Source organism: Hoplias malabaricus, chromosome 8 (assembly GCF_029633855.1).
Source record: "Hoplias malabaricus isolate fHopMal1 chromosome 8, fHopMal1.hap1, whole genome shotgun sequence".
NCBI lineage: Eukaryota > Metazoa > Chordata > Actinopteri > Characiformes > Erythrinidae > Hoplias > Hoplias malabaricus.
Window position 1 is genome coordinate 26,660,316 of NC_089807.1, and position 16,657 is coordinate 26,676,972.

Below are 16,657 nucleotides of genomic sequence, written 5' to 3' on the forward strand. Positions count from 1 at the left end.
AAAAATGTTACCAGCTGTATCATGAAATACAACCTGAAATGGTATTATGCAAGGAGAAAGCCAAAGATCAGTGCTATGTAGAAATACTGTAGAGTTGCCTGGCACAAGCTCATTTCAGTTGGTTTGAAAGGTTGCGGAGGTTTATGTAGTGGATAGATGACTCCACGTTTCAGCATGTTTTTAGGAAAACAAAGTCAAGGTCTCTGTACCATTCATACTTTAACAGTGAAAGTTTCAAAATCCAAAATCTGTTATAGTTTAGGGCAGTGGCTCCCAAAATGTTTCTGCCGTGTCCCCCTTTTGCAGATCAGAATATTTTCACCCCCACCCGCCCAACCCCCATATTGATAAATGTACAAATCTTTTACTTCCAATCTCCACTGGAATAAGCTTCAATAGTTCCAGTCTGAACTGGATAAGCATTCCATTCATTAATAATCTGTAAACTGCTTATCCGGTTCAGGGTCACGGTGGGTCCAGAGCCTACCCGGAATCATGTGGAGCAAGGCAGGAAAACAACATGGAGGGGGCGCCAGTCCTTCGCAGGGCAACACACACTCACTGGCACTCTTTTTTGAGTTTCCAATCCACCTACCGTGTGTTTTTGGGCCATGGGAGGAATCCCACACTACTTGCTGTTCCACAGTGCCACCCTTAAGTAAGAAAATTGTATACTTGCTACAACAGTGTGGATATGGATACAAAATGCACGTGCTGGACTTGCCTGCCCACCCTGTCTGTCTCCTTAGCATGTCATGAATATATATATGAACATGTGTTCATATAAACTAAAGGGAAATATTATGTAACCTACTGGTAAACATGACTGTCCCAAGCTTTTTGGAGTTTTAGACATCTAATTTTAAATTTGTTTATGCAAAATTAAAAGTGTTATATTTTTATTCCAAATGGACTTTTATAAAAACTTTATTTTAAAACACTGGATTGAGCAGATTTAAATGTCCCAATGGCTACTTATTAAGTGAAAATAAACATAAATAAATTTTTATTTACCTTTTTCACGTGTCCATATTTTTATTCACTAGAAAACTGATCATGTTCCAAAGTCAGAATCAAATGGACAAATTCAGACATCCAGGGCTAATATGAGCTACATGTAAAATGCTATAAGTGGACATAGGAAATTAAAATACAATTGAACATATAGGCATACTGAATGAAGGTGTATTTACACCTACTTTTAAGGATTTGTGGATTTATTTTTATTTATTATTATTATTATTATTGTTTATTTATTTATTTATTTATTATTATTTTTTTTTGTCGGATTAGAAGAAACTTTTTGTTGAATAAACGCGCCGTTTCAGATGTAGGCTGAATCTCAAATGACTCTATGCTCCCTTTGTAGTGCCCTATGTAATTTATGAAATAGCGACTTCTACAGCCTAAGTGTGTATACATGTAATTTGGCGGCGTTCGTGTTCAGCTAGCATTTAGTGCACAGGTGTAGAAACCATACAACGAGTCCTGTGCAGTGGACAGTGTACATATTGAATAGGGAGGCTTTTGAGATCCTATGTCTATCCTATGTATGGTTAAGATGTGGCCGATAGGCGGCCCTCTGCTCGAAAGTTCCCGAGGACGGGGGACGATAAAGAAGGGGAGGGAGACCCACTTGTTAGCCAAAAGTTTTTTTCTCTCTTCCTCTGTTTTTTTTTTTTTTTTTTGGTAGAAGGTCTGCTACGTGAACAGCGCCGAGCAGAGCTCAGTGTCTGCACTCTTTCATTGGCAGAGGAGAGAAAACTACAAACTTCAGCGGGGAAACAGCTCGGGTTTCAGCGAGGGGGGGTGACATTACTTCAGTGGGCTGGAGAGAGAGAGAGAGAGAGAGAGAGAGAGAAGGGGGAGGAAAAAGCCGTAAAGCTGACAAAAGCGTCTGAGAAAAGAAGCAGGATCCGTGAGGAGAGCTCGTCTCTGGTGCCGTGTGTGTTTGTTGGCGTGTGTGTGACAGTATGTGGACACGAGCGAGCTTTTCATTCTTCAGTCGCTGAAACATTTCGTCTCGTTTCGGTCTAGAAACGGGAGACTCTTGGAAGTTGTCGTTTTTTTGGCTTTTTTGAGGAGTTAAAGAAGAGAGGACTAACTGCAGGGAAGTAACGACCAGAGAAGAGTGTTTTCGAGCCCCAGTGGACGGGGTTTTGCGGATTTTAAAGGAGAAGTGCATTGTAGCGATGCAACGCTTGTGAAGGATCGTATTTGCAGTGATTTTGGAATAGCGAAAAGATTTCGCAGTTTGGTGAAGTGTGTTTTTGGACTGCAGAGGGAGAAGTAGGTGATTTGCGGAGAGTTGATCTGCCCATATGCCCCCGCCTGTCTGCAGTGTTTATGCGGATCGGGATCCTCAGCTCTCCTCTCCATAGCGGTGAGTTTTTGGGCCATAAAACTCTGAGCAGAGAGGCTATGCAAAGTAATTGAAACATTGTGATGCAAACTTAAAAAATGCTCTTCATTTAGTTTGTTAAGATTGTTTTAAGCAGTTTTATAAAACTGCTAAACAGCACTTTTAGGGGAAAAAACGTTTTGAAATGACTGCTTATAAATTTACGTATACACTTACATTTTGTTGGACATAGTGTTACATTTTAATCCGTTGAAAACAATGCATTAACTAAAATTTAATCAGTGCTAAATGTTAACTGTGTTTTAATGAAATGGCAAAGTCGTGCAATAATGTGTTTGGGTTTGAGTTATATCTGGTTAATATTTATTTGCGAAAGAGATAAAAAAGAACAATTTTAAGAGTGCCAAATAATTTAGGGTTGCGTGAGATAAGGTTTTAAAGTGTAATTTAAGAAGAAACCTTATCAGAATTTCGTTAGTTTACAGCTGCCATATCCGTCAAAACGGCCAGATCTTATGGGCATTTTGCTTGTAAGTAGACTCCCCATTAGAGGAGAGATGTAAATCGCTTCGTTAAAGAGATTAGCTCATTTGCGGACATCAAACCGCATTGTTTTCATTGAAACGGGGTCGTAAATCTCTAGTAGCGCCCAGGGTTGCTGTGCGAGATTCATTGGAATGAAAAGGGCCACTGATGTTTTTGGTGATGATGATGATGGTGGTGGTGGATGAGTTAGATTTAGCGCCTGGTGTAACACCAGCTCTTCTCCACCTCTGTGCAGGAATGCGGGACACGGCTTTAGCGAGATCTCTTTTTAATACATTATCAGTAAGTTTCGAGAGATACGTCTCACGGAACAAGTGTCGAAAGAACCAACTGTTTACTTTAAACTGCAAATATAATGATATAAGCTCTTAAATATTTCATATTCGTGACCTAGAATAACAAGGGAGAAGGTTCTAGATAGCCTTCTCTCCGAAGCCCTGAGGAAAACTACTTACACCGGTTCACGGCGCGCGGCTCCAGGACGCGGATTCCAGCCGCAGCTGCAAACTGTGGCTCAGAGCCCAGCGACTCTTCTCAGCCTCAGATTTACCGCTCATTCTGGCAGTTTCTGAGGCTTTAGCTCCGCTGTGCCCACATTTATTCTTAATAAAGACCTAGCTGTAATCTTAAACACGCACAAAATTCAGCCGCGTTTTGTTGGTTGCTAAGCGCCTAACGCTTCTTATGGTGAACCGACATTAGCAAAAATCGGATTATTACCAACCAACCATGTCAAATTAACAAGGATTTCGAATAAACTTAACCGAGTTAAGAAGAACTACAAGTTCACTGGAGAATGGTCATTTATAGTGTGCTTTAGTTGCTGAACTTGATGAGTAATTAGTAATAGTAAGGTAGCTATGGGTTTAAATTTCAAGTGAAATTGAAAAAAATAAATCAAATGGGCTGCACTGAGCCCAGAAGAAATATCAGTGTTAGTGGGCTTCATGTGAATCTTGTCAGATTTTGAGCTCAAGTGTTTAAATGGATTGCACTGACTGCAGTGCAGTTGGTGAGCTGATAACTGTAGTATTAGTTGGCTTTTCATTGGGTTTAAAAATAGGTTGAATAATTACTATTATCGCTATGTTATGCTTCTGTGAGTGGACTAACATTTGGCATTCAGATTTTAAATGGATTCTAAAATATAGATCAAAGTTGAAACTACAGAAGTACTGAGACCAGTAGGATTATGAGTGTTAATAATGGGGTTAAGCTTCTGTTGGTGAACTGACATAAACTGACAGCTTTTTATAATAATAAAAAATTGTACTATAGACATTTTATGTGATTTCTGTAAGAATCATGAATTAAGTTGGAGTAATTGCTATAATGCAAAACAGGTCAGTATGCACAACCGAGGTGAAAATTATGGATTAATATTTAAAATTTATACATCTATGAAGAATTTTTTTTTTGTTTGGTTTCATTTTCATGTCTTTTATAATATATTCTTTGTCATTAGACTGACTTAAAAAAAAAAAAAAGGTCAGGAGCACTGATATTAAATCAACTGTTTCACTCTACAGTAGCGTTGTTTTTTTTTTTTTTTTTTTTTAAATACGTGTGTGGGTGTAAGACTTTAGGACTGCTCTATAGTAACAGAGCTTTGGTATGTTTTTGTGGTAAGTCTTGTTTGACAGCATTTTGAAGTGTGGTAGCTTTTTGTCATTCTGGCTCTCAGATACACACCTACATTTGTTGATAGTGTGATTTAAATGATAATGATTTATCCAGATTTTTGTTTTTTGGTGCTTTGCTAATCACATATAAATTACATGGAGTCTGTTATCTTATTTTTCCAACTCACTTTTTTTGTCATATCACTTGACTTTACTCACACCTTGCCAACTCCCTGCCCACTCTCCTCTCACACTTTCATGACCAGACCCCTTGTTTCTTTCTGCCTCAGGTGATTGGAGGGAATTCCTGTGAGTGACAGGCTGGGACAGCCTGAAGTTCATGGTTGGGTGGAGCTCCTCAGATGGGATCAGTGTCCAGGGGGAGGTCGAGGCAAGGGGGATGGGGAAGCACGGCTGCCGCTGACGGGATGTCCGCCTGGCCATGGCTGGTGGGTGCGCTCTTGCTGTTGACCCTGGCAACAGCATCTCTGGCACGGCCACCCGTTGTGGCCGGCGAAGAAGAGGAGGCTGTGCTCGCCGAAGGTGAGTTATCTGGAGAGATGAAGAGAGGGCAACCACTTTACTTTAGTGTTTGCGCAATCTGGGCAGTATTGTGTCTGTGTTTTAAATCATATCTATTGGTTTGGCCAAGACAGATGTATCCACCTTTTCTGGCTTGAAGCTTGAATGTTGAACAAAGTGCGCCAGTTAGATGGGGTTGTTGTGTATACTTCACATGGATGTTTTGTTCCTTCTGATTGGCTTAACTCATCTGCAGGCAGTTTACATGCTCTGGATTATTAGGATATATACTTTTATTTAAAATTTATATCATAGGCTTTATTAAAACTAGCAGTGGTGATTTGATAACTGCCGTCCTTAAACAGCGATTTGGATATTAAAAAGTTATCGATCAGCACTCTGTTGTTGTTACAACAGGACATTGATGTTTAAGTAAATCAGAAGGTTTAATAACACAAGATAATTTACTCTTAAACAATATAAGAATGGAGTAATTGCTCTGGTGACAAGTAAAATGTATACTAGTTTTCTGCTAATGCCCTCTTCAAAACAGCTCTCTTTTGGCTGTTTTTAGGAGTAAAGCTATTTTGTTTTTTATTGGGGTAAGTGTTGGGAAAGAAGAAATGAGGTGGAGGGAAACTTCGCTTACCAGAACAGCTTGAGGCAGAGACAAAAGCACAATGCCTTATTTGTAAACTGCATTGGATATTATACATTTTTGCCAGCATTTTTTCAAAGATAGTGGATTTTTTTTGTTGCTGGAAAATCAGTTAGTTCTCTTGTATCTGTGAGAAAAGCTTTAGATAGGGGCTTACATTTAAAATGGAGAGTTTGGCTGAAGTTTGTATGAGTGCTTAGTCTTAAATATTGCTAAATGCTATCATGTCTCACACGGGGCACTTATATCAAACTCTGAAATGTAGTTACAGAAGTGCTGTTTTCTTTATAGTGCCCCTTTTGCAAGACTTGAATTGTCTGAGGAATATTCTGGGTTTTTTTCTTTTCTTTTGTGGTTCCACTTGTGACGTGTTTCTCTTATTTTCTCCGTCTCCAACTGTCTGAGTTTAATGTAGTTTTGAGCTGTGGACCACACACATACCTGCTAACAGGCATGCACTCACCGCCCAAGCAGATTTTGGTTTGTTTGGGAAGAAAATAAACCACACTTGCACTCAAAAAGACTTGAAATTGAAACAAGAGTGTTTTCATATTTGATTTACCAAAAAAAAAAGGGATGTGGTCTGCCTTCATCTTCATTCTAAAGCCTGTAAAAGACTTCCCTGCCCACCAAATGCTGTTGGAACAGAATTTGGCTTATGTTTTTTTAGGCCATGTTTAAATGAAGTAGTTTTTTTTTTTTTTTCTTCTGCCTTCAGATTTGCTGTCAGAGTTCATTCTCACCAGTGAGTCCTGACTAGTATGCAGTTTAGGCTTTTCTGCTAGATGAGTCTGTTTTAATTCCTGAGGCTTTAATCATTATGTTAATTATAAGGGGGTCTGACACATTCTTTTTTAGGATGAACACTACCCCCCACCAGCCTATCTATCCAAATAACCTTTTGCCCTTAAGTTTGAAAGAACACCATGCACAGCAGGGCTGTTCTTGTTGTGTGCGTTCTTATTCTTACAGCTGTAATTAATCCTGTATATTGCATGATACCTTAAACCAGCATTGTGTTAAAAAAAACTCCTCAAACTGACTTTTTAAGAAGATTTACACTTCTTTTCTCTCATCATATGAAGGGAGATGGTGGTGGACCATGTGATGGAGGATTAAGTGGCTGGAGTGAGTAGTCATGTGTTAGGGATAGGCCAAGAAGTTTTACTGAAGGGTGGAATAGTCTAACACAACAGCCAGATCTATTCCCATATGTTACTGTTACTGCTCAAGTAGTGTCAGAGTGTTATATGTAACAATTACATTATTATTTGATTTAAAATCTCCCAAAACAGTTCTTAAATGTTTCAAAAGAGAAAACAGGAGTGCACACTGCAGGGAAAATGGGCGTTAACCTCACCTGTAGAATGCCTTTCTTTCGTCACATTAACAAACTCAGCAAAATCACCTGCACTGCTTGGAAAAAGACAGACTGGCTGTCCTTTCAGTCTAGTAATTAGTCCCTGGAGGTATGGCTTAATAGCCCTCACCCCTTTGCTGCTGATGCCCTCTGGGGCTAAGTTCTGTGTCTGTGAATGGTAATTGTTGGAGATAGCATATCAGCTCTACCTTCTTGGAGCAGTCAGGACTCCTGCTACTTTGTTTTCCCAGTGAGGGTGTAACAGAAGAGGTTGCAGGGCCCAGATGAACAGGCATCGATTTCACTTAAGCTGGGCCTTGTGCACATCCAACCGCCTGCTGCGCTTAAGTGGTCATTGCATGCCACATGAAGCTTAGATCAAATATATATACAACATTTTTATGTTTTTTAATATATATTTTTTAAATATTATATATATTTTTTGGAGGTAAAGCCTTTTTGTCCTTTAATTTTATTTATTCATATTTTTTTTAATGTTAAAGGAACCCTACTTGATATTCATTCATTCATTCATTGTCTGCAACGCCTTATCCAATTCAGGGTCACTGTGGATCCAGAACATACCTGGAATCACTGGGCACAAGGCAGGAACACACCCTGGAGGGGGTGCCAGTCTTTCCCTACTTAATATATTTTACTTTAAAATTACAGCTTCATAATCATTGTGAGGCTCCTCTCACCTGTGATAGGGAGAATAGAAAGGAAACCTATTGTTGCTACTCTGGGCTCAGCCCAGCAGAAACTGCACTGTGTGTCTGTTAGAGGAGGGTAAGGAACACTGTCACCCCCCCCCCAACCCCAAATGGATTTCAATACAGTACCTTTAAAAAATTAGATTAGAGGGAGCCCCAGGAACATGTGTGTTTTAAGACATGTGCTGAAAATAGGAAATGTGATCAGAATCCTGTATTACTCACTGGAAGAGAATGGATGAAAAGTACAGAGTGGAGGTGTTGGAAATTGAGAGTGGTAAAATGTAAATCTTAAGGTTAGAGTCAAAACTCCACAGTATTTAATTTTTTTTATTACCCTGGTTGTTCTGGAGGTTTGTGGTTGGAACCGAAGTCTCTTGCCAAAGTTGGTCCAGAACTGGAACAATTTGGGGACCACACTGGCTCAGCTCAAATCATTGTTATTTGGATTCGCTGAGGTATTTATTGTAATTGGAGTGGCTGTTTTAGTTCTTCAGTGTCTGTTTGTCTTGTCCCTTCGGAAAGGACGAGACAAATTCAAACATGCTTTGATTTGGTTTAAAACTTTGGCTGGAGATCCAAGTTACTTTTTTCCCCTCCCTGCTCTTCCTGCAGTCTTTCCAGACTTTCCTCAGATTTTCTCTTCAAACTCATTCGTTTCTTTTCTTCAACCGTCCCTTTTCTCTTCTACCCCTGCAGGTCTGTCATGCACTCCTCCCCTCCATGGAACATAAACACTCTTCTTGAAATTGAGAATGCCCAAAACCTGTAACACCAGTACTGTGGGGAGGAATGCTTGGCGACAAGACACGCAAGACTCTCCAGGCTGCAGATTCTCTGCACAGTGCTTTAGTTTTAGAAGGACCACGCAGTGTGTCATATGGTGGTGATGGGAGGGTGAGAGTAACTGGTTAGATGATAATTACACTACACCATTGCTGTAAAAATGTCCATTCACACCCATTTATTGCTGAATGCCTCAGAATGTGAGGTCACAATATTCCATTAAGCAAACTGAGGACTAATTGTGTTCCATGGCTCCTTGGTGGTTGTGTGTGCCGCTGTTTTAATCAGCAGTGTACTTTTATGGTGCCACCCATGATCCTTCCTCTGTTTGAATTAGTATCAATGTGTTACTGAGCTCTATGTGACACCTGGCTGATAAGGTCCCATAAAAATGAGTTGATCTTCCATGACTAGCAAATGCTTAAAACGGTGACATTCAGGATTTTAGTAAAAACAAATTAGAAAAAAAATAGTCCTTCAATAGTGGAAAAGGATGAACAGAGATGAGGATATTGCTCTATTTGTAATCCATAGGTGGGAAATATTTACTTATTTTTGCTGTAGTTATTAAATAAGGTGGAACTAAATGTAAATTTGGGGGAGAACTAACTGCATGAAAGCAAGTACAGGACGAAAGTGCTACAAAACTAAACAACTCAATTCACAAATGAGTTTCTGAGATGCTTGAAACTTAATTTAAAAACTGAATTAAACACTTACATTTCAGCTATGTACAAACAACAGTTTTTTTTTCTTTTTTTTATATCTCAAACATACTGTTTCACCTTAAAAGATGCACAACTTCTGAATGTAAACAAACAAGAGAACAGCAGTTCCCAACACTCTTAGATGTTGCCTTTAATTGTGGGTATTTTTAAAGTGTCAGATCAGTTCAGACATTCTATAAAAAGAATGGGAGGAGTTGCTCTTTCAGGAGGGGAAAATGTGAGGATATTTTACCTTTTTATATATTGATAAGTAAAATACAACAGTTTTTGTTCAACTGAGGTGTGAACATGAGCCACCTCAAACTCACTTCCGCCAAAGTTGCAATGTTTATCCGGCTCTGAGCAGTTTTGGAGGGAAATCTGGCCAATGGGGCCCAGATTATTGTCTGTCCGACGGTTGCCGTGGGCGCCCCTGAGAGATTTGTGCCCTTTGGCTGGGTATGCCATTGTCATGACGATAAAGCCGGCAGGAATTACAATTTGAAAGGCGTCAGAGATTAGAATGAAGGAAAGGGGAAGAAAAGGAGAGGCAGAGGAAGAGCCTTACAATCTCTGTGGCCTATAGGAGAAAGAAAGGCCAGGGAAACAAGAAAGGAGGAGATGGAAAGAAGGGAAAGGGGAACTGGAGTAGGGAGGGGAAGGCGGTAGTATTGCTTGCGCAGTGTGAGTGTGTGAATAGGTGTGTATGCTTTCAAGGAAACACTCCTGTGACAGCCTTGTGAAAGTAATGGCTGCAGTATCCCCAGTGTTGCTGTGATGTGGGAATGGATTTACTGGAACAGAGACGGAGTGAGAAAGTGTCTACATGATATGTTCTCAGAACTTGAATTTGACAGTTTCCCTCATATGAGCCATGTCTGTCATGGTCTCAATCACACATACATCGGCCTGTAGACAGATGATTGTGAGAATTGGACTGTGTTGTGTTTTGGGAGAATATTGAATTATTTGTTGCCTGAGAAGAGCAAATAATAGGGCTTGTCCACTGCATGGTACCTAGTGTGCTTGAATCTGCTCGGCTCTTCTCGCTCTTTGGTATCTGGTACGCACTTAAAAATGATGGTCGTACAAATGTTCCTTAGTAAAGAATTTAGTTCTGTATTGAACCCTAAACACTAGAATAACCTTTTGCAAGATTAATGATGTCTTTGCATTGTGATGGTGTTCTTCATATAGATTTGGAACCTTTTTAGTAGACTGTTCTTCTGTTGTAAAAGCTTGACATCATAACAATAGAAGAACCTTTTTGTTGCCATATTGAGGCATTTTCAGAAAGGTGCTATACAGAACCATTCTTCCACAATCTGTATAACTTCTTCACAATGCCAAAACCATTTAGTCATGCAAAAGTGTTCATGGATCTGTATAGAACCATTTCCTTTAATAAAGAATCCTTGTAGAACCATAATTTTTGCTTGGCACCTGGTTTGTTTTCCACTATGAAAGCTATGATAGAACCCCCACCCTGGAAATGAAATTAATGGGAACTGTAGGCTAAGGAACTACAGAAACTGCAGTGTTAACTATGAGCTTTGTTTAGTTGCATTTTGTTGTGTGTTGTATTTGGACCTGGACATAGCTTAGCAGGGTATTAATCCAGACAAATTGGTGTAGGTTTTCATTCCTTGTTGCACAACCCACCTCTTGCTGGACACCAATCCAAGAAACGGTTCTAAATCTTTAAAATTCCATGGGGTACATTGTTTTTAGGAGCTGCGGTTGTCAGTCAGATAAAAACAAATGTGATCGCTACAGTAGCTTGGAGATTTTACAAATGGCTAAATTCTTTATGGAGGAAGAAGAATCTGAAGAAGGCCTAAGTGTCTGCCTTAATGTCTTACCTGTGAGTTGAATAAATATACTGGATATTATACAAGTGCTGTCCTATTTTTATCTGCACATTCTCTCTGACCAGTCAGCGCTCTGCAAGGTTTACACATGTTTTAGTCCCTGGCGTAAAACCACAAGTGAGCAGGTACTAAAAGTTATGCCGTTCCAGGTACCACTTTCCAGGTATGCCTAATGGAAAAGCTGAGTAGACTACTCAGCAGTTGAAAAGAGCCATAACACTGAAAGCTCATATAGCATAATGGTATGTGCTACCATTCCACCCTGCTGAATATTTCAGCTATGGGATAGTTGCACGATGTATTTCATTCTGAGGGCCTTTCATTTGCAATATGCATTTAACTGTACTGACGTTTCTGCCATGTTCTTGATTTCCCGTGAAGAATCAGGAATTCAGAAAACTGAAGAGGGTTCAGACTGTGTCAGGGTCAGGGGGTCTTGGGGTCACAGTGCAGGGGTGAGGGGTGACAGAGAAATAGGAGGAGGTGTTGATGGCGAAGAACAGATGTGGCAAGCTCAAAAGCTGGGAGAAGACACAGGCAATGGACAATGTTTAAAAAGGCCTTTCTGTGCCTTGCTGAGATCTCAGCTGGTGGCTGGGTGGAGAAATCGAATCAAATGTCAATGAGATAAAACACCTGCGTTCCTCACATGAGTCTTTTCTTAACTAAGGATTATTCAAATATGAAGATATAGGGCTGGACAATATGGTCAAACTATATCTTACAAATTATATTTCTTAATTTCAGTTGATACTATGATTGCAATATTGATATGAACAACATATAAGCCACAGAAAAACTGCTAAGAAGGTACAAGAATCTTTACATCACCTCTTGGCTTTGTCTAAATGAATATTTTTAAACTAACCTTAATATTGAGCGTAATGAACATCTGTCAGTGACAGGTGCTGTATTAATGTATAATGAAACATTTAACAAGTGTTTAAAAATTTTATATTGAAATATGTCCATAAATTTGGGAACTATGTTAGAGATGGTCTGTATCGGGATTGACACCATTCACTTGTCCGGGACCATGAACACTCCGTAACACAACGTAATGTATTGGGACACGTCACCAATCCAGATTCCATTACACATCTTACAGTAAACCTGCAGCAACTTCAGCCAGTGATTGAGTGAGCAAATAACATTAATTTTAGCTGTTGCTTTGTCTGAAATGTCATTTGTTTGTTTATGGTTTAATCTGGAAACTTCAAAAAGCAAGACGGCTACTGTAATGTGTGTAAACCAGCGTGCCCAGGGGTGGAAGGAAATCAGTTTTAATCAAGCACCTGCAGAGGTTTCATGTGAAGGAGTAGCAGAACCTAATTGACAGGGAGATGACACCAGGCAGCAGACTCTTGTTAAGGCCTTTCAGAAGCTGGATAAACTTCCAGTAGACAACCCAAAGGCTAAAGGGGCTACAGAAAAGTCGCTCAACTTCATTATACTTGATGATCTGTAGTGGAAAATGTGTGATTTCCCTGCCTTTTGGAGCACTTTGAGCCCAGGTATAATCTGCCATCCAGAAAATACAATAGTAATGACATGACAACAAGGTGATAAATGTGAGGACATGGGTGTTATTGTCAAGGTTAAACTTGCCAATAGTCTGCAAGTTGGTGTGTAGGAGAATGCAACAGGATTAGAAGTATAACATAAATAAATTCCTTTGGAATGCCTTTGTGTATATACTTTTTTGCTTTTATAATAAGTGCTGTGTGACGTATTTCAGCCTCGTGATGTAATCCTAAACAAAAAACCAACAACAATAATGAGAATATTAAAGTAAAAAGAGCTCTTTTATGGGAATCTGTATCAGCTGTTGTGTATCGGAATCGGATCAAAACCGAAAGAAATGTGGATCGGCTCATCATAACAGTTTGACCACTTTGGAGAGCTCATCTGTGTACTGCTTTTCTGACTTTTCTGCATTTCTTTTTGGCTTTTAATGACCTGTTGCCTCAGCCTTTAAACTGCACAGTGTTCTCTTTCCTACTGATAACTGTTTATTTTCCAACCATAGCTACATGCCATAGCATAAGAATAGTCACTCAGGGGTATTTAGCTGTTGTAATTTGCCAGCTGTAAGCCCATCTGAGTCTTCTTTAAACACCATGAGCATTTCTCAAGTTACTCATGAAGTTCTGGTTTGAACAGACCTTGTGTATCTGTACTGCTCTCTTTCCGATTAGGCTTTGATCGGACAATAGAAGGAAGCACAGGGCCAACAACAGTTAACTAACAGCACGCCAAACAGAGGCCTCCGGAAACATAAGGCAGTGAATACAGTTCCCATCAATCACCTGCCTTTAGACCACACAGTTTAAACAGAGAGCTTAAATAAAATGGACTTAATTATTTCCGGAGCGAAAGAAAGTAGGTTGGGGGTGGGTAGTAACAATACAGGAACTGTACCTGTGTGGGGCAGTGTGCCTGTGCCCTGAGGGGACAGTTCAGCGCACACGCTCCCAGCCCCTTGAGCCCTGGGACTAGATGAACTGGCAATTCCCTTCCTATGCAGCGGCTGTGGCACACACACAATAGGCCAGGAATGTGAGACATAAGATGTGTGTTAAAATTTAGGAATGGTTGTGAGTGCTCTGCACCTCTAATTATTGCTTCCTCTAAGTAGCAGGCATGTTCTCCCAGGCTTTTTCCATACTGTGGGCGTCATTGTTGCAAGTTGATTCATTTTTCACCTGGAAATCCATTGAAATTAGTCTTCAGAAATGCACTTAAGTATACAAGCATACATAAATTTTTCATATGCAGTTAAGGCTGGACATAAATTCAGTATCAATATATATCATAAAATAAAATGAATCAAAAACAATTATTTTTTTTTCTTAACACATTTTCTATATTCAAATATAAAATATTTGTAGCATCTCACACAGACTGAGTTTCATTACAGGGCGCTGCTCTCAGATTATTGCTCAAGTTTAGTTTAACAACTATTATTGACAAAGCAGAGAGGTTTATTTATAACAGTGATGCAGGGCTGTGCCATATTGTTTGCAGTAATATCGTCATAATTTTTTAAACAATAAAAAAATCAATATCGTGATATTAGTGATATTCAGAATTGTTTACGTAATGATGTCATGCAGCTACCCATAGTACTTCATATGTTCTTTACATTAATCACTTAGCCACTGACGTATGGTGGAAAGTGGCTCTGAGGTGGAGGAATTTGTTCCAAAAAAAGTTGAGTGGCTTGTGGAGGTGGTTTGTTTATAATATATCAGACAATTATGTGCAGTTAAACAATGTTGTTATTATGTTAGAAGTGAAAGAACTCTTATATTTAATTTAATATAATTCATATTAATATAACATTGATTTTGTTTTTTAATTAATACAAGTATTTTTCAGTGTTTTGTCATAATGCCAAGAATATTGCTATAGGCAAAACACCCTGAAATATTGTGATATTCTTTAAGGGCCATATCACCCACCTCCTACGGTGATGTCATGTTTCTTGTTTTTTTTGTGGCTTTTTATATTGTTCATGTAGATTTTGGAATTGTATCGTATCAAGCAAAATTATGAAATATATTGAGATATAAATTTTGCTTGAATCGTCCAGCCCTATATGCAGTAAATGTAGTTAGTCTTTCCACATTTTTAGGGGATGAGAGCCCATTCCAATCCATGTTTTAGACAGCGCAGTTTGTGTTGGATTTCTGTACCCTGCTTTTAATCATCTGACTATGGTAATTGGCAAGAAAACAGATATCTGTGTGGGGGTTTCTCATGCAGTATCAAGCAGATTGCTTTCTCTTTAAACTCCTCTCCAAAGTGTACTCAAAAATGCCAAACACTTTGGAGATGACAGGGAGCATGCTGGAGTACTGAGGTTTATTGCTCATCTGAAATATGCCAGCGTGCACCCAGACTAGAGTTTAACTGCAGTTTCTGTGTGACACACCTTCCCACAATGCAGAAAGTAGATCACTGAGTAATGTGAACCACAGCCCAAAACATGAATAGAACTGAACCGATGTGAAACAGTGGCCTTCCTCTGAGTTATAAATGCAGGCAAAGACAGAGTGTCTTCTTAACTTTCCAGCAGCTCTTCCTTAAAGCTTTGCTTGGTGAATGTGTGGGGTGTTTTTTTTTTGTATTTTTATTTATTTATTTATTTATTTTGCTTTGCTTACACGTGCTTCTCTTGTTGAAAAAGAGCACTATGATTTGCTTCTTTTATTTTTCATTAACTTACTCATCCAGAATATGTAGGATAAAAAATGCAATACAAACTAGAGCCTGTAAATTGTACATTCTCTTGACTTACAAACGTTTTTACTGACCAACTTGATTGTGTTCTGCAAACAATTTTAGATTTGATAGCTGCAGCACACCACAAAAGACCAGGGCCAGATGCATGTTTATCACTGTTAAATCAACTTCCCTTTTAAGTACACAATTGGGAAGTCAGGATAACAGGAGTTGCCTCATTGTCTGATTCTCCTCTTCATGATGCCCCATAAGACACAGAACTGGACTGCAGACGGTCCAGTCAAGCATATACAACTGACTATGAAGCCATGCTGTTGTAGCAAATGCAGAAGATGCCTGATATTTTCTCAGTGAATGAACCCTTTGGCAGCAAATCTCTCTCAGATATCCCAATATACACTTCCTAATCAATGATACTTTTATATATTATGCTGTATGCATTAAATCACCCCAAATCAAAGACTGATGTTGGCTTTTGCTCTTTTCACTGCCTGGACGGTCTCTTTCATCTTTGGTAAAACTTAGTGTCCATTTTTCCTGAAAACAAACTTAAACATGGAGTCTCCTGACAGCCATGTTCATTTAGCGGTGGGAACATTTTCTCAGAATTTATATATATTAAGTATGAGAATATTGTATTGATAAATGAAATTTTTGAGCTATTTGACAATTCTCACATGGAGTTTGACTCTTTTATGAAGTATAATCAAGTTGGTCACTGAAAACAAACAATCAGAAGAAGTTCCAGATATGGACTTTAAAATACAAACCACATTTCCAGAAAATTTGAGGCACTGTGCATAAAGTTGATTAAAGAAAATGCAATTACGTGCCAATTAATTAAATACTTTAAATGTTTTTCAAAATATATGGGGATTTTCCATTTATTGCACATCATTGCATTGTGTTTTTATTTATTTTGCACAGTGTCCCAACCTTTCTGGAACTAGTATATTATGTATTTATATTATCATAATGCTATTTTTGCGCTTTGGATAAAAGCGTCTGGCAAATGCATAAATGTAAAAAATGTAAATGTATTAGTTTGTTAATGGCAGGTTGTAGAGTAGATATGGTCAAATTCCATGATGGACCCTCTAAGCATGGGTTCCATAAAACTACAAAAGCAGGAAGAAGAAAACAAAAACCACTAGTTGTGTGCAGGGATTATCTGAGTATGGGATTATTATTATTATTTTTTAAATATTTACTCTGCTTATTGCACACTTCTGCTTCTTTTTGTAACTGCATGTTAAAATGTA

General features: G+C 38.9%; 1 protein-coding gene across 4 annotated transcripts in view; it reads left to right on the forward strand.

Annotated features, from left to right (window-relative positions):
• The first annotated feature begins 1,874 nt into the window (after positions 1-1,874).
• fgfr2 (fibroblast growth factor receptor 2) overlaps positions 1,875-16,657 on the forward strand; it is a 52,805-nt gene continuing 38,022 nt past the window's right edge. For all 4 annotated transcript variants that reach the window (XM_066679985.1, XM_066679982.1, XM_066679986.1 and 1 more), the window contains exons 1-2: positions 1,875-2,383; positions 4,821-5,073. In XM_066679985.1, coding sequence (XP_066536082.1) covers positions 4,893-5,073 — 181 coding nt within the window. In that variant the 5' untranslated portion in view covers positions 1,875-2,383; positions 4,821-4,892. The remainder of the gene's footprint in view (positions 2,384-4,820; positions 5,074-16,657) is intronic.